Source organism: Aquila chrysaetos, chromosome 18, assembly GCF_900496995.4.
Source record: "Aquila chrysaetos chrysaetos chromosome 18, bAquChr1.4, whole genome shotgun sequence".
Lineage (NCBI taxonomy): Eukaryota > Metazoa > Chordata > Aves > Accipitriformes > Accipitridae > Aquila > Aquila chrysaetos.
Window position 1 is genome coordinate 27,874,707 of NC_044021.1, and position 24,036 is coordinate 27,898,742.

General features: G+C 41.6%; 1 protein-coding gene across 2 annotated transcripts in view; it reads right to left on the reverse strand.

Annotated features, from left to right (window-relative positions):
• Window positions 1-24,036, reverse strand: part of ADCY1 (adenylate cyclase 1) — a 169,401-nt gene that overhangs the window by 102,732 nt on the left and 42,633 nt on the right. For both annotated transcript variants that reach the window (XR_003927352.2, XM_030041777.2), the window contains exon 2: window positions 14,884-15,033. Coding sequence is in view for 1 of the 2 variants with exons in the window: in XM_030041777.2 (XP_029897637.1) it covers window positions 14,884-15,033 (150 nt within the window). In the remaining variant the exon portion in view is untranslated. The remainder of the gene's footprint in view (window positions 1-14,883; window positions 15,034-24,036) is intronic.

The window sequence follows — 24,036 nt, forward strand, 5'->3', positions numbered from 1 at the left end:
TCCTACCATCGTTGTCAGATTTTCTTCATTTGCTCCTGTATGGCTGATCTGATTATAAAAATAATCTGAAAACCAGACTAAAAGGAAAACTAGATGTGCACGGCTGCATAGTGCATTGAATGGAACAAGTGACAGCACCAGAGCAAGGCCGGTCCCATTTGTGGTGACATTCATGCTTGAGTGGTTGTTGCCTCTGATGAGGATGGGTGGTGACAGAAAAAAATTGAAAGAGTGAGACAGCACTGATCAATTAGCAACAACTTTGACTAGAATAAAACAACACTCATGCTGCAGACCTTCTTATTTGTGACAAATGATGTTGTATTGAGGTAGCCTCAACATGTGGCATATTCCAAAACATAGGGCCTAGTAGAGAGAAAAATGTTTCCACATTTTCACCTTTCTCACTGATCCACAATGCTCTTTAGGCTTATTACAGCTGGTTTCTACCCAGAAAATTAAATCTTGGCCCTATGACCAACTTACACTGTTTTAGGAATTTGTACTCTCTTCTGTTGTAAATCTTCACTCAGCATTAACGTGGTCTAAAGTGAAATTGCATGCTGAAAAAAAGATTCTTTTCAGAAATTATAATTGTCTGTCAATGATTTTACATTCCCTGCACAAATCTCACTAAGAAAATGACAGATGAGGACCTATATCTCCTTCATTCACGGTATTCTTCATTTGTATTTTAAATTGCCAGTCCTCGCCTGGGATCTGGAATGTCAAACTGGGCTGCCTCTGCCAACTGTCTTATCCTCATTAATGGGGATTTCTGTACCATTAATGAAGACTTAGTTAATTTTGAAAAGGACATTCAATTTAGAAAAACATCCAGATTTCTTTCTCCCACAGCAATGAAGTATTGCTAGAAATAAAAGAAGGAGCAAACGTTCCTTTGACTCCAAGGCAAGTCAAAATGTGCATACCAAGCCAATTAGGAATGGCTCAGTGTTACCTTCGCACTGTTCAACAACTAGCACATGACAAAGAAGGAAAATACGCAAAGGTAGAGAAATGGAAAAAAAAATTGTTTCCCATTGTTAATGGCGAAAAAGAACATTCTCAACCCTAATTGCAAGTACAAGCTCCTGTACTGCAATTCTCTGCATTGGACCTGGGGAAAAACTTTAGTAGTCTCACAGTTATTCAAGACTTGGCTAGACAAAGCCACGGTTGATCAGACCTGGCGTTGCTGGCAGTCCTGCTTTGAGGGGGTGGCTGGACTGGATGATCTCCAGAGGTCCCTCCTGACCGTTGTGTACCAAGGGGGACAACAGCACAATGATCAGGAGTGGAGGGTGCCTGTGGCTTCCCGGGGAGGCCCGAAGCCATCCTGCCACCTTACCACACACAAGCGTGGCTTCTGCAATAGCAGGGGAGCTCAGGGCTCAGCACCCTCTAGCAGTAGTGCGATTTCTCTTTCCTGAGAGGGGAAGCGGAAGGAGGTGAGCAGACCACAGAGGCTGCTGAAGCAACAGTTTCCATCATCCGCACGCTCTGTTTTGCCCCAAAGCTCTCTTCAGCTTTCTCCAATTTGGAGGCTTCTCAGCACAACTCCCTCCCCCATCCCCATCCCTGGCCTGGACAGCTTCTCCCACCCGCACCCCAGCTCCACTTCTATGGGAGTCCCCAGTGCAGGTTCCTAATACATGTCTTGCGCCTGTCTCCACATGAAGAAGCCTGTCCCCCTCCCATTTTGAAAATCATTGTCTTGCTTATTTTACTGCTTCTTCCAAACACTTATGACTTTCTCAAAGTCCCTTTGAAACTTTCACTTTGTTTTATAATCATTTCATGCAGCTCCCCAAACAATACTACACAGTCCAATACCACATTCCATTCCTATTGTACGAAATGATTTATTCTGACATCTGTATGGGAAATGACTGTGATACATTTTCAAATTCCTTCACCAAGTTGTAAATCATTTATGAATCCACCCTCCCTTCATGAGAAAACAAGGCTGAAATGCAGAAAAATGTCTTAATGTTCCCAGCCAGCATCCTCTCCTCTTTCCCATTGCCTGTCGTGCAGTTGGATGACCCCTCACAACTTTCTACCCATAAACCAGATGCACTTGCTGTGCTTCTCCATGCTAAATTGTATTCCTGTTGATTATCATATAAGGTAAACAGAAAACAAAATGGAAATCTTATTTATAGTCAGTGCCGACTATTTTATCAAAGGAATTAGTTGTTGCCATTTTTTCTGAGATACAGAAGAGAAGCAACCAGAGGAACTGTAGCATTGCCTCGAAGCTGCGGGCTCTCATGTTTCTCTGGTTCTTTCAAAGTCATCGCTCCTTGTCCTCTCACGCTACTGGATATGCACATCTACTGGAATTCACTCTGAGAATGGAGTTACAGTCTGGACCTGCTGAAGGGCCATGCAGAAGAATTTACTGATTTGCACGTCTTTCAATCCCGTGAGAACAGGACCGTAACAGATGCAACTCAGCCTCTTTTAGTCCGCGTCGCTGTGTTCCTCCTGCACCGCGGCGCACGGCCGGCCTGCCGGCACGGCTGCCCTCACCACCGGGTAGCCTGGGCCCTACGCCTGCCTTGGCAGAGCCCTCTGCCTCAAGGAGCTTGCTCAAAATGGGACTCAGAGGTTCCCAAGCTCATGCTGGGGAAAGCAGCAACTCTGGAGAGCACTCCAGATCCTGGTCCCTTCTCACGCTCCCTGGCACTGAACCATGTTATTCAGGATAGACTGCATGGCCATGGTCCACTGCTTTTTGCATTTTCATAGGGACTTTAAAAAGAAAGAAAGAAAAAAGAAGCCTGTAACAAAACCAGGGTTGGCACCTTTGTTTCCTGGCTGATAAAATATGAATATTTTTGTTTGTTATAGTAACACTCCAACAATGATGACAAATGGGAAAAGGAGCTCACAAAAGAAAGGAGTATTTTGATCATCTACTCTGCAAGGTTTTTTACAATACAAAACATGAAATCTAACCCACCAATTTTTGCAGTCTACCACAGATCTTCTTTTGTTATTGCTATACTATACAGAAAGTGCCAACATATTTAAAAATCATTTTTTTCCTGGAGAAGACAAGCATCAGACATGCATATAAAATATTAAAAAGACTGTTTCAAAGTCAACTCATCTATATAATTTTGAGATTCAGCTTCTACTGAGTCAGCAGGAACTCCAAAGTACATCCTAAATATTACCACCTGCTACCTAATTATACCTTGATAAGTTCACTCTTGCATAATTTTAAAAGCTACTGCTTAGTTTATAGTCTCTGTCATTCCTATATTACACCGCACAGCCATTTTAATTCCCTGTAAGGAAAACGAAAGAATGAGAGAAAAAGGAAGCCTAGTGCAATGCATGGAAGAACAACTTTGTGTAAAACTACTAGGATTCATTTACACTTCTTGTAAGCTGGAAAACAAAGACAGCAGATTTCATTAGTGAATTATTTTAAATTAACTATGCTATGCCTTTTCTTCCAACAAAGTACAAGAAAAAGCACTGTTAAAGATGGTGATTTTTTAAAAGCCACAAGGTGGCAATGTTTCAGAATGTTCCTGAGATTTCTTGAAAAATTGTATTTATCAGTAAGTCATTATTACAATCATAATCATAAAAGACCATTCATAAAGCTGCCATCTAATGCAGATTTTGAGTAGTAAGAGGATGGCTAACAACGTACAGTTATGGTAGATGATCAATATACTACGTATGAACTGCAAGATGGATTCAGGAAGAGTAGACCTGTACCAGACCAATTTGACATCTTTTTATGGTTAACTGATTATTTTTGTTTAAATAAAGGAAAGGCAGGCTATATCATCAGCATGGTGTTCAATGAGGCACTGATAGGTTCCACATGGAACGTTATTAGTTACAATGGAGAAGGTAAGACTTTGTGAAAGAATTAGGGGAGGGTGAATTCTTGGCTAGAACAGAGAGAGCAATGGGCAGCATGGAGCGAGCGCCGAAGCATCAGGCTGGAGAGTAGGCACAAAGAGACCATAAAACTACTCAAAGGTACAAAGTTCACAGGACAGCACACAAGAAGTGGAATGATAAGAATGAGAAAACCCCAGCAGTACATTGTGCCTTTTAGGTACCATCCACAAACACACAGGAGAGAGAACGAGTTGGAAACCTCTGCATGTGAAAAAGCCTCAGATACCCACTGACCACTGAATGACTACGGAGTATTTGTGTGATGCTACCCTAAAAAGGCAAGTGTGATTCTAGAATGGACTGGAAGATTGCTAGTAGGATACCTTGAGATCAGCTCCACAAATCTTGTTCAAACAAGAACAAGAACAGAGAAAGGCTATGAGGATAAACAAGGAAACTAGGAAGTATAAAAACCATAGCCTGTTTTCCTGGTTGCCCTCCTAGGTATTAAATCAGAATGCTCTAGAAATATACCAGTAAGGATTAATCTTCAGAAAGGCAAGCTAACAGCATTGACACCAGATATAAACTGGCAATGAATAAATGACTGTAGCATCAGCCTACCATTAATCTTTTTACTCTCACCCCATATCTGCAGTACTCGCTCTCTCTGAAACCTGACTGGCAAAATTCAATGTATCCACAAAACCATCACAGAAAACTTGACAGGAAAAAGACGACACTCATTTCAGCTAATGGAAATCTTCCTACTGGCAGCAAGCTTGAGTGAGAAGCAGCTAAATTCACACAACCAAACAGTGACTTTATACTTAAGGCATCTTTATTTGCCTCACTATAGTGCAGGCAAGTAGCGATACAGATATAATCAGACCATTCTCTAGAGCAGATAACTTGAAACCCTACTTATGCTTGGCAAGGAAGAAGGCACAATAGCATTTCTGGAGTATATTGTTAGGGACAGGTATTTCTCGACTCCAGCAGTGATTATCTCTTCAAAGGGACCCCTTCAACCTAGGTGTGGAACACCACATTGTCTCTTCTGCTCCATGAAGGCAGAAACAGATAGAGGAAAACAACACAAGGTGGGGAAAAAACCCAGAACAGTGGCAAAACTCTTTGCCTTTCTGCAATGAACGTGGGGAAGGAAAAGAGAGGTCTGAAAAATTCCATTGGGTGCAACCACCACTGACAGAATGATCAGCAATTATGGAATCATATCCTCAAAACACACATTTGAAATAAGCTCCAACTCAGTGCTCTTCTTTTGAGGAACTGGAGTTAAGAGGTAAAGCATATACTGTCAACACAAACTGCTTATTTTAGTCTTGGTCACTGTTCTGTTCTGTTCAAAAGATACATGGGTCAGCAAAGACATGCTACTAACCACAGAAACATTTAGAGAAGGTTAGTGGGTGTGGGAAGATAGTAATATGGTATACTTGAAAATATCTGCTAGGAAAACCAAAAAAAAGTCAAATGGGAGTTTTTGAACTTTTTCCTAATTGAATGTTAGATTAATAAATGTCCTTGTTTCTATCAAGCTCCAGTGGAATTTTGATAAGTGGGTTCTTGAGGGTATATCAGTGAAGATGAAACTTTCTTTGGCACAGAACAGCCACTGAACATACCGTTCTATATCTTCTTATGTGGAAAGAAAATGTTTTGCCCATTCTCTTGCAGAGTCAGGAAGGCCAGGTTTCATCTTTCAGTGAAATGATCCCCTTATAGTAGCACTGACAGTATGCATGTGTGTTGAGTATATATGTTAAAAACAAAAAGACACACTTAAAGCACAAGTTCCAAAAATTTAATTTCTTTATAAAAAGGCTTTTCTGGTTCAAATAAAGAGGGGCCTTAAAAATGTACAGAAAGAGTACCAATCATCTGCCCATGTCGTGATCAGAGGGAGCATAGACGTGCTAATGCAATTCCTAGGCAGGCCTGCAGCTGAGAGACACATGAGCTCAGGTTCGCTAGAGGCTGAAGTGTCGCACAGAGCGATGTGTTCCACTGTGAACAGGGCTGGGACAACAATCCTGTCATTGTATCTCTCTCCCTTCTTTTCTTCTGAAGATGCTAGGAAAAAGGCATTGCAAGCAGCATCAGCTTCACCGATGCTACCCCCTTCCAGGGCAAATGGAAGAGCAGTCAGAGCTTCACTGGCTTACCCCTGCTGTACTAAGTTTCCTCTCCAGTGACAGGTTCACCCTCTTTCCAGTCCACAGCCACGCTGGTTTGTTCCACCAGTGCAACACTGAATACTTGCGCCAGGCACGTATGTATCCTCAGGAACTGAAAGTCACAGAGCTCAACCTTCAGCAAGGTAGATGCATCCCCCCCGCTCTTCTGCCCTCACAAACCCTCCCATCCCCAGCTAGTGGGATTTTTCCTCAAAGAACATGCTACATGTTACAGCTCGAGATGGTTACCGGGACTGTGGCACATTCTTCTTTTCCTCTGCCCAGTGAGATATGGCATCGTCCTTCACCACACTTCTCCAAACCCCAGATCTCTCCACCAGCTCCCCATAGATACGTGGCAAACTTGCTGTGATCTGCTCTGGCACCTTGCCGAGAAATGGGGCCAGCGCAGGGAGCAAGGGCAGAAGGGCCGCAGACATTTCCAAGACTCTTTCCTCGCTGCTGGAGCAGACACAGTCTGCAGCTGAGGGTCCAGAGCGGGGGAAGAATCAGAGGAATATTAAGGACACACAGCTGCACTAGTACCGGTGCTTCACAACATTGCTATTGTCTGACACAGCGCACATTTAGAGCTGCAGTAGCCACTCGATATCAGTACATGCCCTTATTACAGATTTTTGCCGGTGGTGGAACAAGCAAGAACTCTTCAGTAAAGATAAACTTCTTGATTGCTAGTGATAGAAACTGAGCTCAGTAGTGGGTGTAAGCAGACTAAGGTTTTTAAGAAAACAGGAACCTGAAGTCAAAAGCAGTAATTTTAGAGCCTAAGAAAGACAGATTAAGTGGTAAGCAGTTAGCAGTTCCTTTTTCGAAAACCACAGATGCCTTTAGTATAGCAATATGAAAGCAAATCACAGTGCAAAACAGCAAAACGTAGTAGATGCCATAATCTCCAGAGATGAAGATATAACACTTTCCTTTGAAAAACCTAGAATTTTTCTAATCTAGATTACAAAAAACTAAAAGCCTTTGTCCTTTGCTACTTGTCCTCTCTTCACAGAGCAGGGAAATGAGCCTAACCCATCAGCACAAAATCTCATCGCCTTCCAAAGAGGGAAAACAAGGACCAACCACAAACATGCTATGGAAGCAATGAGTATATTCACTCACTTAAAATAACAAGTGTGACTCAGATTTAGTTCATTATTACCTTGTCAAACTGGAAATTCCTTATCAAATGTTCCTGAAGGGAAGCTAACTCCAAATTAAATCAGTTTATATTGAAGAGGTAATGGGGAACAGAAACTTTGGAAAGAATTTAAATTACGTGACAGACAGAAGTTCACTCTAGAATGGCAAACCTGGAAAAAAAATTTACCTTAGAATGGGTTTTTTTTGCCAGCTGATGAGATGTGGTCTAGCTCTCTTACTTCACAGAAAGTTGACCAAAAGGAACCGGCAACACGTCTATGAGAGTCTATGTGTGCAAACAGCGTGTACTGACTGTCACGCACTGGGATGAAAGCAAAGTGCCCAGCTCAGTATCCTGCTCATGAAGATAATCTGTGCTTAAGCAGTAACATAGCAACTCAGGAACCATTTGGCAAACAGCACATGTGGCTGGGCCAGCTGCTGTACTGCGAAGCACCTATGGGACAGAGCTGCTGGTCTACGGTGGAACCGCTTTGCGTTTGAAGAGTGGCACAGGAAAAGTTGTGTCAAGCTTGTGTTAAAGCATTAGCTAGCTTTTTGTTATAGTTAAGACACTTCCAGAAGTGAAAACAATTCTGTGGACAACAATAAGAATACATGTAAGAGAACTTTCCTAATGACATTTTAAAGTTCCCTATGAATTCCAACTGCTGAGGGAAGAACATCAGGAATCACTCCTGCAGCTGCATTACTTTATACTGTGACATCCTACTACAATACATAAAAACATTGCCTGAGTCACAGCGCTGCTGTCATGGATATTGCTGTGACTTTAGAAATCAGCCTTAAGAAATTGCTTTTGAAGTATTTGTCTTACTATTTAACTTAAGGATCCGATGCACCATAGCCAGTGTTCTTCTCTATGATAATTTGCCTTAGCAACTGTTATCCATGATGTTATCTATTGAAAACTGTATGGTAGTGTATTTTTAATCATCTAATGACAGGTTTGTGTGCTCTTGTTTGTCCTTCCTCCTCCATTCTCTCTAATGGAAAATACACAGAGCAAGTTGGAAAAATAAACTGAAAAATTCACAGAGTCGACCACCAGCATATTTACTTGACATTTTTTTGAAGCAGAATATATTCGTAATTACCCAATATCTATTTCAAAACTCCTAACAGCCGAAGTATCAACAGGTTTTAAAATGATACAACTATACTTTTTAACTTATCTGTTTATGTTTGTCTACTCTACTCAGTGTAAGCCAGCATCCATTACAACATATAAGACCTTAATGTAGGTGGCATGACTATATGTCATACACACATCTATGAGAAAAAACAAACTGCAACAAACAGCAGTCCAAGACATCCCCCTGTTAGTTTGAGTATGAGTGACTACATAGAATTATACTAAAAAGCAAATTTCACATGCCCTATTTTCTTCTTTAGAAATCTGTTCAGTTGCCACAGTTCACGCCTTGTGTCAAAAAATGAAATGGCTGATAACCAATTTAATTGACATACTTACTAACATCAGGAAGGTTTCAAGGGGTGAAATAAAGTTAAACCAAATTGTTATAGTACTGATCTGGCCTGCTGTTGTAAGTGTGGCTTTTTAAAGGCTTTTATCGATTTTTCTATAATACCATATGTTACATTTTGCAAATTAAAGGCATGTGGGTAGAGTAATACAATTACAATGCAATTAAAATACATGTACTTTGTATGATTTACAACTGTATGTTTTTTCTTGTGTCTTACTGAGTTTCTACATTTCGACATTTCAAGTCCAGTGCAAGGCACGTCTCTCTCTTATCATGCAGCTGTCTAGCCCTAAGCTTAGGTGTCCCCTGTAACCCCTTCCAGGAAAAAACCTCATCTGATCTCCAGCAAGCTGTTCAGGATAGAAGGGATGAACTACCCTTGTATGTGTCTATTACTGCTAAGGATTACTGCCTATAGGTTAAAAGGTTAGATGACAGGCCTCACTTTTACTTGGCCAAAGTTAGGTAAGAAGAATGCCAATGGTATGCCAAAACAACGCAGCTTCTGGCACTAACCGTATTCAGATGAGAAGTTTATTCTGCATAAAAAGAGGTGCAATAGAACTTTAAAATTAGAACACGTTTATTTGTTTACTATACCCTGCCTTGCAAGGGGTAACAAGCAGTTCCTAATGGCTGCAGGTCGAAGCTGAAGGTTTGCATTTAACCCAAGTAGCTCTCAGATTTATTATTTGCTATATGAAGGATAGACACGTGCATGACTATTGAAGGACTGGGGACTAACATACGCTAGTCAGTGGAAAGCTTCTGGGCAATTATTGCTGTGTGGGAGAGAGAAACATGCCTCCGCAACTTGCTTTTACCTGAGAAAGGTGGAAGATGGACCGGGGGTGCCCCACAGCAGGATAAAGGCAACCAACAGTTCGCCTCAGCTCTGTGTAAGGATCTAAGCAGCCAAAGGTGGCCAACGAAGCGGAGAGCAGGAGAGCTCCCATCTCTGCTGCTGCTGCTATTTGGCTAAGAGGCATAGCTGGCCAGCCGGCACAAGTGGGCATGAAGCCCAGCAGTTCAAACCGAGAGCCTGAAATTTCAATGCTCCTTTTCTCTTTTCCCTCATCTTAGAACAGAACAAATAGATTTTTGAAGGTGGACTTTCCTGTGTAAGGCTGTGGTTCGCTGACACAATACATTCAATTTTAAGCCTCCTTGTAACAGAATACAGCGCTAATGTGGTACAGGCTCACCCTGTCAGCTAAAATTAGTTAGTCCACCTACATTTTTCAAAGATTCTACTGGCTAGCTTTTCCAGAGGATCAGGCATCATCTCTCGCCCTGCAGTTTGTGTAAAATCAGGACCACCTCCCTGTTGCACACTAGATAATTTGACAAGAACATGTTTTTGTGCCCACGCATGATCCAGATGAAATTTTTGCTGCAGGGCGATTTGCTGATGCACAGAGCCAGTATGACTGATTATGGAAACAGGGCCTGTGTTTTAATGATAAATTTCATATTTTCTTCTGCACTGCAATGAAAATAGATGCAGGATTCTGGGAATAAAAAGTATGGGAAACATAAGAAGAACCTGATTATGCATTGATAAGCATGCTGTCAGGCACCCTAGATATTACTTCTGCCTGAGGCTGTGCAAATAACGAATTCTTCAGTTTGGTTGCTGAATTGGAATTAAAAAAACCAGCAACCTGTTACCCACTACCAGCATGAAGTCCAACATGGTTTGCTTTATTCAAACATAATGTTGTATTTTTTTCCCTTTTTTCATAGATGCTTGAAACTAAACGTAACGGACAAAACCACTGGAGGGTTGCTGTGGGTGTCATCCTTTTACCCAAAGGTACAGGAGGTAGTACGCATACCCAAAACGTGTAATATCTAGATTGAATTGTTTTGAAGAGTGACCTGAACCCAGCAGGGAATTTGAACCCAAAATGCCCCAAGCAGCAGTTCAAAGTATTCTGCACCGAGACTCGCGGTATCTTTTGCTGACACAATTTCATTTTCCATGAATAGTTATTAATCAAATCTCTGACTCGGTGATGTCCCAGTTACAATACTATATATGTTAAGGATACTGCCCTAAAATACAGCAGACACTTGGAATGCATACACATATACATGCAGACATTTGTATGCACAATTCAGCATTGCATAAAGAGAATTTAGATAGCTTCATGTGATCTGGTGAACATGTTCGGAAGCACTGCAGAGCAACACTGGGGTGCTAGTCTGTCTCCTGGAACCAGCATTACTGCAGTAGCATGGTATTGTACTAGCAAAGGGAAAAACCCTACCTCTCAGCAAAACTAATTAGACTACCTGGAGTGCCATGCTTCTGGCCCTGAAGCTAACCAGAGCGGGCTGTCTCAGCCCAGTGCTTCCTAACTCTTGTAGTTTTTAGTGCTTCCTTCAGCTTCTTACATTAAAGCCTGTAATAAACTTAAATTTCATGCATTGTAGTGGGGTACATAACTATTTCGTGAAAGATGGGTGCCACCACTAAATACATTTATCCAGTCCCAATGGTTTGACAGACTAAATGTGAATTCATTAATAGGTTTTAAGATAGCCAATCCCCCATGCTGGAGACTTTACTATTCTCCAGTTCTTTTCCCACCATCATGTTCTAATTGTGAGCAAGTACAAAAGTAACATTTAGGAGGGAAGGAAAGATCTAAACAAGTTGCTTGAAAGATGGTCTTTATTTTGCAAACATATTTGCATGTACTTATGCTAAAAACCAGTGAAGATATCTAAGCTGTTTTTGTGGGCTTTGGAGGTTTGCATGAAGTCAAACATTTTTCCAGCCTTCCTCATATGAAAACAACAGGCACTTTTCACATCAGCCTGTGCTGCAACAAGTGCATTTCACTGATGGAAATTATATGCTTTATCTCCGAATCCAATGCATGAATTTGCATTAAAATATTCCAGGGCAGGGGGGATGTGAGTGAGATCCTTTACAAAGTTGGCAAGATTGGGGTAGGAAATAGCTTCCATAAATCAAGAGACTAAACAGGCTACAATTCTTCAGCTTGGAAAGAGAGATGAGCAGGGTAATGAGAGAAGTCTACAGTGTTATGAGTGGCACGGAAAAGGTTACTGTAGAATGATTACTCACAATTTATCACAAAACAAGAGCTGGAGAACACCCAATCAAGTCATCAGACAAGTCTATGACAAATAAAAGGAAGTTCTTGTTTCAGAACGCGTAATTAGAGTGAAATTCACCATCTCAAAACTGTGGGGAGGACAGAGCTATACACATGCTGAAAGCAAGACGAGAAAAATGGAAAATGGGAGCCTACAGGCCTCTAAAGAGAGTGGTCCCGTTGCACTTCAAATTAAGATGACCCTGGAATTACAGTGCTACCACTTCCTTGGAGCACAGCACCACTTCAGGAGCTGCCACGCTGGGAATTAATACATGGTGAGCCACAACTTCCTTACTGGTTTCCCCTCTTAATCAGACAGCAAGCAGCCTGAATCAGCAGCAGATTACTTCTTTCTCTATGCTGAATGCCTACCCCATTCCAATCCCTGCTTGCTCACTTGGAAGGGCTGAAGCACTGCCTGAAGGCTGCTCTCAGGATCTGTAGGGACATCTAACGCTGGAGTCCTCCAGGGAGCAAGCAGGTTGCCAATGCCTTGCTTGCTGTATGGGCAAAGGATGATCTGGAATTAACAAAGTGGACACAAAGGGATGGTGCAGTGGGAGTAAAGGGAGTGCTCAGGTGCTCTGACTGAGCAGGAGCAGAACAAGTGCAGTGGCAGGGAACAGGACCCACCTCACAATATTTATTCTTAACTGCTTGCTCTGCAGAGGATGGTCTTGCTGCTGAGATTTACAGATAATGAGAGAAGCAGCTTATCCCAAGTGAATGATTATAATTATTCGCTCATGGTCTAAAACTTGGCCTTCTGGTGTTACTCTGAATTGCAGTCTAACATTCAGCAATGTAACAAATGGATGATGCCACCATGGAGGCCAGTTATTTGTTGTGACCACAGAGAACAGATAACAGGGTGAACATTAAACTGAATTTTAAAATAAAGAGAGTCCATCTGCTCCCCTTCTCCCCAGCAACACTTTCAAAGCCTACTTGCAAACTCCTGTGTGATGACTCCAAAAATGCTACATGATATCTTTGCTCTTGCTCATAAAAATAGATTTATCGAAATTATCATGTGGCACTATTACTACAAATGCATCCTACATGAGGAGAACCACTGTAAGTAGGACACAGAGGAAGAAATCTCACTTACAGTTTCAGCTGTGGTATCTGTCTCACACAGTCAACACTTTAACTCCAGAAGGCAGTGTATGTTCAAAAGCCAAGAGCATGTTCTTTCCTCTCCCATTAGAGACTTGCACAGAAATACCAGGGAAAGGTTTTAGCATTTTGGATTACAATTCTCAATGCAAAAGGGCTATGGTATCTAGGTCAGAGCATCTGAATGAGAAAAGAAAGTTCTGATGAAAAAATTCAGTCCTTTTTAACATGTAATGTTGGTACTTCAGAGAACAAAATACAGGAATGATCACAAAAATTGAACTAGGTCAGCAACATCTTTTTTCCTCTCAAAGACTCTTGAGTGTTGCCAGCTGGAAACTTGGGCTACGTTATGCTACAGCAACTGCAGAATAATTTTGTAGCCTGTAATCATGTCTTAATTCTCACCCTGGTTTTAGAGGTATTCTAATGTACTATGACAGCAGCCACAGAAAGTATTTTGGTGGTATTTTTGACAGCTAATTAGCATATTTCACTACTGTATTGAGTTTTACACCGTGTTGCATAAAGTTAATTTCACAAGCGTAGGAGAAAAGTGTATTCTCTTCACTGACCTGTATGCTGCATTGGGAAAGCATTTGCAGGATTATCTAGGTATACTATTAACAGTAATGTTTTTTCTTTCTCGTGTTTCTATATGCATGGATAAAATATAAAATAAGACAGATTGCTAATGTGCTAACTAGAGAAACACAAAAATCAATATTATTTTCATGTTGGATCCCAGAAGCAGGTTTTCAAAGGCACAAATCTGAGGGTTGCCTAAATCCCATGGAAATTCACTTATGACACATTTATGCCTTTGAAAATTTGCAGCTTTAGATTACAAAAGACCAGAATCAAACCTAAAGGCTTTGATCCTAATACCATTTTTACACAGCCAGCAAAGATATGCAGTTGTTCAAAGAAGACATCTACTTATTACAGAGTGTGTTCAGGTCATAAAAATGCATTCGCTCAATTCATAACAGAAAGTACTTAAGGACCCGCATTATTTCATGCATAGGAATAAACTCGCTAGAGAAACTGCAAGTGAAGGGAAGTAAAAGTGTGGGAGGTACACAAGCTTTGAGGACCCTGACATCTTGTATAGTGAGGTTTGAATACCACTTAAGGGCTTTATTAGCATAAGTTACCACCATTTCACAGAGGTCAGTGGAGTTATATCTATGTATTCCAGCATGGCCCTCTATTATCACCTAGAAAGAAAGAAAAAACTAGCCCAAACCTTACAGATGAACAGATCTTAGTAGGTTTAAGATTCAGACCTGTGAGTAACAACAGCAAGCTCCACAATATAGCATTTTTTCTCATTGTTTCCAAATCTACTTGGAAGATTGATTGATAAAATCGTGTGAAATAAACCATGAAACTGCTAAGGTGGCTTTTGAGAAAAGGAATAGATTGTTATCACAGTTATTCATGTATATCAGTGCAGTCCCTTGTCCCCAAAATGTTGACTTTTGTTTATAGGTGTCATGAATGCAAACAGGTTATAGCACACACAGCCAGAAGAGAAGTATTTACAGCATATCTAACACCCACCCCAAAACATCCATGCAGAAAAAACCCCAGGATCTTAGATTGGAATAGTATGTTAGCTTTGCCTCAGCCCTAAAATATATGCCCTCTGGTCCCGGAGCTGACAGTAGCTGTGGGGTCAGCTGCACCTTCTGAAGAGCGCGAAGAGTGTGCGTGCACGGGGGAGGAAGAGCCGAAGCAGGCGGGGGGAGGCAGCTCCCTTCCTTCGCAATGGAAATGCACACACGTCCTATCATACACTTGGCAGTAATGTCCTGACCTGTGGTTCACGTAACTACAGTCATCTCACAAGAAACAGAGAAAAAGAAATAAGACTTAAAAACTGACCTGTTTTTCATTTTCATCCTCCAGCCTCAGCCTGTCCTCAATGCAGTTCCTGGCCTGAAGGAATGCCTTCCTCTGAGCCCTCTCAGTCAAAATCCTCACAAAGACCCCGTACAAATTTACACTGACAAAAAGGATTGCATTGGCCACAAGCTGTAAGAAAGAAAGAAAAATAAATTAATATTTTAAAACACAGATTTTTATTTTACATTTCTACTCGGCAAAATTAAAAAAAAAGGGCAAAAAAAAAAAAAAGCACTGTCTTTAAAAATTCTGCTTCACTAGCCATGTCACTGATAGCCCTTCCCACAACCCAAATACAGTGAAACAATTATAGCAGCTACCACAAGTCTGGGCAAGCAATATTGCATAACACAGAACTTCACATCTGCTGAAGTTAATTTCTCTTACAATGATCTGTAAGCTTATGACTTTCATTCAGCGTTGGTTCTTTCATCAGCCCATTGGCAGATCTGTCCATCTAATAAGAACAGTACCTTCAGCATTTGTTCAATTGCAAGATGCCTGGAACACTGAAATTATTTTTCAATGCCTTCATAAAGTAGGGATATTATTGTCCCTTTTTTTATAGTTGAGAAGCAGGGAAGTGACAAAATCTGTGACTAAATCAAAACGTGTGGCTGGGTGCCCCAAGCTTTGATATTGTGCAGTTTGCACTTGGAAAATCTGCTTCTCTTCCCATATCTATACTGTTAGCAACCATACTGTATTTTTTGAGAAATCATCCAAAATATTGTTGATGCTATCCTGCAGCAGACTTCTCAGAAGGTGCTGAGTGCTTTCAAATGATGGCCCTTGGCACAAAACAAGCACCACTGCAATGCTATAAGCAGGGACAATTAATTACTTTGGAATTACTTCTATGAACAGTGCTTTAATGAAGAACACAAAAATGACCCAATTGCCCTTCTGGGTTTTTTTAATGTTTTTACAGTGTGTGATAAAGTTAGTTAACTAACCTAAATAACTCAACAGTGGTTTGCACACAACCTCCCTATTTAAGACAATCCTGTCCAAGTTTCTCACTGCATCTCTGATGTCTGAAACATGTCTTCAGATGGTAAATTCTGCAATACAATGCATTGCTTGTTTAGAAAGGAGGCAGTAAGGCCCGTTTACCCAGTATCTTTTCAGTCTCATTCTCCATATTTACTCTAGTTACTACCACTGCATGATGATAAGAATTCACAGGACTCATAAATTCCAAAAAGTCAGAAATCAGCTGGCACATAAATTGGACAAGACTGGGTGTAGTAAGAGCCAAGCAAGACATTACAGCAAGTAACAAAATTAATGTTAAATTCCTATGCACCTAAAATAGTTCATAAAAACCATATAACTGACATTTGTTTCTTAATTCAAGGTATACATTTCAAGCTAGTACATGTCTACTGTTGCATGATCTGCTAGAGTAAATTGAAGAGGAGACCACTCCCCTTGTTTGCACTGCATAGTAAGTCCAGCTGTGCCAACAACACAATCAATTTTTAAGACAAATAAAACCACTGACATAATCGTAGAGGATGCTTACTGACTAATGGGCCTAGGGTTGAAGGCTTGAATTCAGCCAATATGGTAAGCAAAGATCCAAAATGACATCCAGAAACTCCCTGCTGATTTTGGAGAGCCTTTGGAAAATGTTTCACCCTACAAAAATAAGAAGGAAGTTTCTGATGTGATTAACTAATGGCAGTATACATCTCCACCCCTTGTGATCTCAGTATAGTGGGGAGAATTGAAAGCTTCATTCTGGGTGGGTTCTCCAGATCTTCACAGATTCACAAATTCTCTTTTACCTTCATACCTGGTTGTAATTAGTTAACAAGACGTCAACAACAACTTCCCTGCAAACATTCTCACCTGTGCAAAATCAAAAAAAATACCCTGTGACAATAAAGGGAGCTGTGCCTAGCATTAGTGTTTTCTTTCTCCTCAGATACCCAAAAAGAAACAGTTATTTCACAAGATCTAACACCAGTGAAGAACAGTGTTACAGCTTCCTCTTGAGAACTGCAAAATGCGGGTTCCAGTGTCATTAGTCAGATGAATTTCAACCTAAGAATCTCATATACCAGTTACTTACATGTCAATTCTCAGAGATGGTAATACAGATGGTAAAACTTCAAAGATGAAAAGCAGTACATGAGCATATTATTTCATGATACAGGCTGAGCATAAACAGTCTGCAATTCCTAACCTGCTTTATTTTGCTTCATCACAGAGAACTGTTTGAGGTATATCAATTTTCAGCACAAGTTAAAGCCTACTAAAATGAAATCACTGTAGGAATTCCAGTAGAATCCTATTTTTAGACAGGAATGTGGCCGCACTCACCTTATAGCTGCATTTTATCGTGCTGAAGTGTAGTGACAACAGTGTACTTTAAAGCTAATTCTCAGAAGTGCAACAGAATAAAAATAGAAAGGATTTGTAAAGGCCGTATTCAAAGTCAGCAGACAGAGCCCACAGAATAAACAGTCAAGACAGTTACAGCCAGTGCAACTGCTTGACCCTGCCCATATACAAAACAGCTGTTAATAATACAGGGTGAAAAACTAATACTATCGTTATGCACTGGTATCAGAGTGGCCCCAGACATGAATAATTACTTCTAGAGAGAATAAAAAAACCCATCAACTCAGTTTCTGGTCTTCAACTGGAAGCAGTGAAAGACCATATATTGTAACAATCTGCCAGCTGTTCTGGGACTATCATTACGATTTCACTCAAGCAACGGTGATCACCTGGACTGGGGGTAACCAGTAGGTGGGTTCCTGCAATCATGCAGCCACTTTAAGACTCAGCAGGGTAAGTCATTTTCCGACATGCTTTGAACAGTTTAAGATAAAACAGAGGCTTAGCTGTCAGCTCTGGCCTGCAGGGAATCAGGAAAGTGATAAAGCAAGTAAAAGATTCATGGATTTCAAAATGTGAGAAAAGAAAGTAGGGCAGCTTGTCTCCTGAGGTAAGAGTTCCTTTCCTCCACAACCCGCTTTCTGCTTAATTACTATTTTTTCCCCAACTGCAAACTACATACTTCTGTCTCTCTCTAGGTTTCTCAAATGCATGCCATTTCCTGGTCCCTTACATTTTAATATGTAAATATGTACCTCTATATATACATACTTACATACATATAACTTACACACCTTATGTGCTGTAACTCCAGGAAAGATTGAGAGACTTGCTGTTAAAACTAAGGATCTTTGAAGAGGTACCGAGGCATGCAGAACTGCTGAACTATCAAGGTATTTAATTTTAAATCATTACAACATTATTCACTATAGTACTGCATGGTAGCAAAAAGAGTGCTTTTCAGGTTTCACCATCACCTTTTATTTACAGAACTACCAAAGAAACAATTTACTTAATGCAACACAAAGTGACTCAAAGACATTTTTATGCTGCAGCCTCTTTCAAACAATGTTATCCTCTCATTTCATAATGAGATTACAGGTCAGCCGAAATAAAAAAAAGGCCATCAGGGTCGTGAAAGCCTTTTAAATTTTTTTTTTTTATTGTTGTCACTGAATCTTGTATTGCGCGTTCTGCATGTCCGCTGCACTTCAATACCAACATCCTGAGCTTTAAGCTTCTCCTTAGGAGGGTACATTTTCTACCGCTGGATGAACGCGGGCATGGTTCCTTGTGCTGGCTCTAGGGAGTGTTACCGAAGGCAGACTTCCAACACAGACAGCTAGTTCTTGTAGGCTGCCTAGTCGCTGAAGAGGGACTGGCAGCTCCAGCAGGTATTTCAACCAAATTTCTGTCTCTCCTGTTTTTATCTCCATTGACTTTCTTGGGTCTTAAGTTCATTTTGGTAGGCCACTCAAACTGTGCAATACAGCAACACCCATCAAGGAGTGAGCAAATAATTCTGGAGGTAAGAAGCATGTAACATGCACACATGTACTCGGGGCTTGAGGAGTTCAATTAAAGATCTCCTTTTTTTTCCCCCAGAAGCATCTCCCACTTCTTCAGTGTCCCTTGGGATTAGTTGAGAGACTCTTTGAAGAGTGTCTCAAAACTTTTATCTCTAGTGCAGATAGGATTTATTCTCCACTTCTTTGTCCTTCAAAGCAAGGATCCTCATGTATGCATTCATGCATGCACTTGCTCTCTCCCAAACAAATGGTGAAAAATTCTTCTATGTGTTATTATTTGCCTTTTGAGAGGACTCTGCTTACTCAGCAGACTAATTTTGCTATCAGGTAAACAGTTGCACAGCAGATGGTACAAACCTGAGGCTGGTTTTCATTGTGCAGTAGCTTTCTGTTTGTCTCACAAAATTGCCTCATAGAAAAATGTGGCTATTTCACAAAGGTGTAAATGACTTCTGGATCACTCGAAGACTTTTTTACAAAGTGGCATTCATGTGGATGGATATTGAACTACCCAAATTAAGTAGGCTAAATGAGAAATATAAATTACCAGGGAAGAAAACTTCAGGAGACTCCCTCAGAACGTCATTGTGCTTTCTAAAAAGCTGGGCTTGTGGTGTGAATGGGACTGGGAAGGGATTTCAATAGTTACCACTCTCAGGATTATAATTTAGTGGTTAATATCAATATTCAATTTATTCTCAGCAGCATGAGTTCTCACGATATCCCAGGAAGCAGAGCAGAATACATAGGAAATATGGCCAGCATTTCCAGGTGAAGGTTGAAATTTGCAGAAAAGACAAGACCAATGTGGTTCTTGTATGTCTTAACCCTCAGCTACCTGATAAGATAAGAGGTATGGAGGGCCTGAATTCTACTTCCAGTTTTCTGTTCATTGAATTTACTGTAAGTAATTTCTATGCCACTATTGTTCCTGTTATGCTGACAATGTAACATTTACTCATTCTGTCAAAATACTTTGAGATATGGCAATGAAATGCATTATTGTAAAATATAAATGTCTATTGTGAGGCATGCCTCTAAGGAAAGAGTCATGAACAGCTCACCAAAATGAGTCAGTGCTTCCACCATTAAAACTGTTAAGAGCAAGGCAAGACTGTGCTGTTTATGAAAACTGTTGATACCATGAACAAGACCTTTTACAAGTTTAAACAAAAATAGTTTCTTTTTGCTGCTATGGAAAATGTTACCATTAGAGCAGTGCTTTATTTACAGAACAAGACTGCATAAAAGAGAATGAACAATTACATCTTGATCCTGACATGCTTATGTTGAGTTTAGTAATTCATTTAATCAACTCACTTTGCAACCTTTTGAGAACACTTAATTACTACATTTATTCCATTTGCTGAAGTAGTGTAAACACAGGAGCAGAGAACTTCTCCTTAGTTACTGACTGTGTCCCAAAAAGCACACCCTCCTACCAGAGAAGGCAGCCAAACAAATTTTCTCCAGATTAAATAAAAGTATTCCGATTTCAAATAAACATCCCTCTCTTATTTTTGTTAGTTTCTGTCCTAAATGGTTTATGCCACGTACTAAGAAAATATTGTTCTGCTGTGCTATTCTCCGTGGTTTCCGTCTTCATTCGCACCCCTCCTGAATCTACAGCATAGTCCAAGAGGGGATTAGTAACTAGTTATTTCAGTGGTAATGTGTAGAATGAGAGCAGATGTCACTGTTGAGGAAAAGACAGTAGCACTGGGGTGTCTATAACCATACAAGTGAAGACAGATTTTAGGCTATCTAGAATGCTACGTCCATTAACCACAGCCATTTTTTTTGAAGTGTACATGCACAATGTGTCTCTCCCTCTGTTTGTATACGTGTTTGACCAAAGTACAAGACACAATTTATAACCACTGTTTAAAATACATGTCATGGCTTAAGCCCAGCCAGCAGCTAAGCACCATGTAACCACTTGCTCGCTCCTCCCCCACTCCTCTGGTGGGATGGGGAGAGAATAGGAAGAGTAAAAGTGAGAAATCTCATGGGTTGAGATAAGGACAGTTTAATACGACAACACACCGAGAGAATAAATAATAATAACAATAATACTAATAAAAGAATATATAAAGCAAATGATGCACAATGCAATTGCTCACCTCCTAGAACCCGATGCTCAGCCCACCCCCAAGCCATGATCCTGCCTCCCTGGGCCACCTCCCCCAGTTATATACTGAGCATGATGTCATATGGTAGCGAATATCCCCTTGGCTAGTTCAGGTCAGCTGTCCTGGCTGTGTCCCCTCGCAGCTTCTTGCGAAAACTAACTCTATCCCACCCAAACCCAGGACATTATCCACGCCTTATTCTATACCATCTATGTCATGCCCAGATCCTTTCCAATTAATCACCACCACTTTCCCTATCTTTGATATAGGTACATATACACACACAGAATATATATGTACACATACCTATACACACACAGAGATACCATTCCCTTAGTCTATGGGCCATCCCTCTAATGTGTTCGTTGAGTTCATTTAACCCATGACTTTGGTGCTGCATCTGTCGTAACAGTCTTTCAGGGCAGGAGAGATTGTGTGTGGTGTTGGATTGCTGCATGCTGCCTCCAGAGCTCGTGGCTGGTGTATTTGGTGCAGCCCATGCCCACGGTGTGTGTGTTGAAGATGTCGATTTGGAGGAAGTTGCTGGGTGCCAGCTGCTGAAGCCAGTTCAAGTTCCATCACTGCTGCACTTTGCCTGATTTTCATGAAAGTCCATCCTTCGTTGATTTGGGTGATTCTTACTGTAATACCATTGATATGGCATATACCAACTGTAGTAGTGATGACATACAGTGGCAGGGTTACTTAGCAATTAACATCATACAATTTAATTCACTGGCTATTCTCACCCAAAATCAAATCCCCTTGAGGCACACATCAAACTTCCCCATCTTTCCGCATCACCCACCAAATGCACGCAGGTCCTTGAGCAAAAGCAATCCCGTGGGTGGGTTTGCCTTTGCCCGAGGCAGGAGTAACCCAGACTGTCTTCCCTAATATATTCTTCATGTGCACTACGGGGACTTTCTCCCCTTCTACAGTACATGGAAGTTTTGATTGGGCAGGGCCAGCTCGATTAACCCATCCTCTAGTGTTGACTAACCACGTGGCTTTTGCTAAAGGTGTATCCCAATGTTTGAAGGTCCCTCCCCCCACTGCCCTCAGTGTAGTTTTCAGCAGTCCATTGTATCGTTCAATTTTCCCAGAGGCTGGTGCATGACAGTGAATGTGATACACCCACTCAATGCTATGCTCTTTGGCCCAGGTGTCTATGAGGTTGTTTCGGAAATGAGTCCCGTTCTCTGACTCAATTCTTTCTGGGGTGCCGTGTCGCCACAAGACCTGCTTTTCAAGGCCCCGGATAGTGTTCCAGGCGGTGGCATGGGGCACGGGATGTGTTTCCAGCCATCCGGTGGTTGTTTCCACCATTGTAAGCACATGGCACTTGCCTTGGTGGGTTTGTGGGTGTGTGATACAGTCAATCTGCCAGGCTTCCCCATAGTTATATTTCAGCCATCGTCCTCCATACCACAGAGGCTTTAACCGCTTGGCTTGCTTGACTGCAGCACATGTTTCACATTCATGGATAACCTGTGCGATAGTGTCCATGGTCAAGTCCACCCCTCAATCACGAGCCCATCTATATGTTGCATCTCTTCCCTGATGGCCTGAGGTGTCATGGGCCCACCAACCTATAAATACCTCACCCTTATGTTGCCAGTCCAGATCCACCTGAGCTACTTCAATCTTGGCAGCCTGATCCACCTTCTGGTTGTTTTGATGTTCTTCAGTGGCCCGAACCTTGGGTACATGAGCATATACATGACGTACTTTTACAACCAGCTTCTTTAGCTGGGCAGCAATATCTTGCCACAATGGGGCAGCCCAGATGGGTTCACTTCTGTGCTGCCAGTTGCTCTGCTTCCATTGCTGTAACCACCCCCACAGGGCATTTGCCACCATCCACAAGTCAGTATAAAGATAGAGCACTGGCCACTTTTCTCAATCAGCAATATCTAAAGCCAGCTGGATGGCTTTCACTTCTGCAAACTAGCTCAATTCACCTTCTCTTTCAACAGCTTCTGTGACTTATATAGGACTCCATACAGCAGCCTTCCACCTCTGATGTTGTCCCACAATGTGACACGACCCATCAGTGAACAGGGCATATTGCTTCTCATTTTCTGACAGTCTATTATACAGTGGGCCCCTTCAGCACGTCACCTCCTCCTCTAGCGATACTCCGAAATCTTTGCCTTCTGGCCAGTCCCTGATCACTTCCAAAATTCCTGGGCGACTGGGGTTTTGTATGTGAGCTCGTTGTGTGATCAGTGCAACCCACTTACTTCACATGGCATCAGTTGTGTGATGTGTAGAGGAGACTTTCCCTTTGAACATCCAGCCCAGCACCGCCAGTTGGGGTGCTAAGAGAAGCCGTGTTTCAATACCAACCACTTACAAGGCAGCTCAAACTCCTTCATATGCTGCCAATATCTCTTTCAGTTGGAGTATAGCGAACCTTGGATCCTCTGTATCCCTGACCCCAAAACCCCAGGGGCTGCCCTCAGGTCTCCCCAGGTGCTTTCTGCCAGAGGCTCCAGGTAGGGCCATTCTCCCCAGCTCTGGTGTAGACATCTTGTCCTGCCCAGACTGGTCCAAGGGCTACTGCACGAACAATCTCCCGTTTAATTTGTTCAAAGGCTTGTCATTGTCAGGGCCCCATTTAAAATCATTCTTCTTCTGGGTCACTTGACAGAGAGGGCTTACAATTAGACTGTAATTTGGAATATGCATTCTTCAAAACCCCCAATGCCTAAGAAAGCTTGTGTTTCATTTTTTGCTAGTCAGTGGAGACATAGCTGCTATTTAGTTGATCACATCCATAGGGATCTGACGATGCCCGTCTTGCCATTTTATTCATAAAAATTGGATTTCTTGTACAGGTTCCTTGACCTTACTTTGTTGTATGGCAAAACTGGCCTTCAGAAGGATTTGAACTATTTTGTCCCCTTTCTCAAAAACTTCTGCTGTGTTGCCCCATATGATAATGTCATCAATGTACTGCAGGTGTTCCAGAGCTTCACCCTGTTCCAGTGCAGTCTGGATCAGTCCATGGCAAATGGTGGGGCTATGTTTCCACCCCTGGGGCAGTCTATTCCAAGTGTACTGGACACCTCTCCAAATGAAAGCAAAGTGTGGCTGGCACTCTGCTGCTGCTA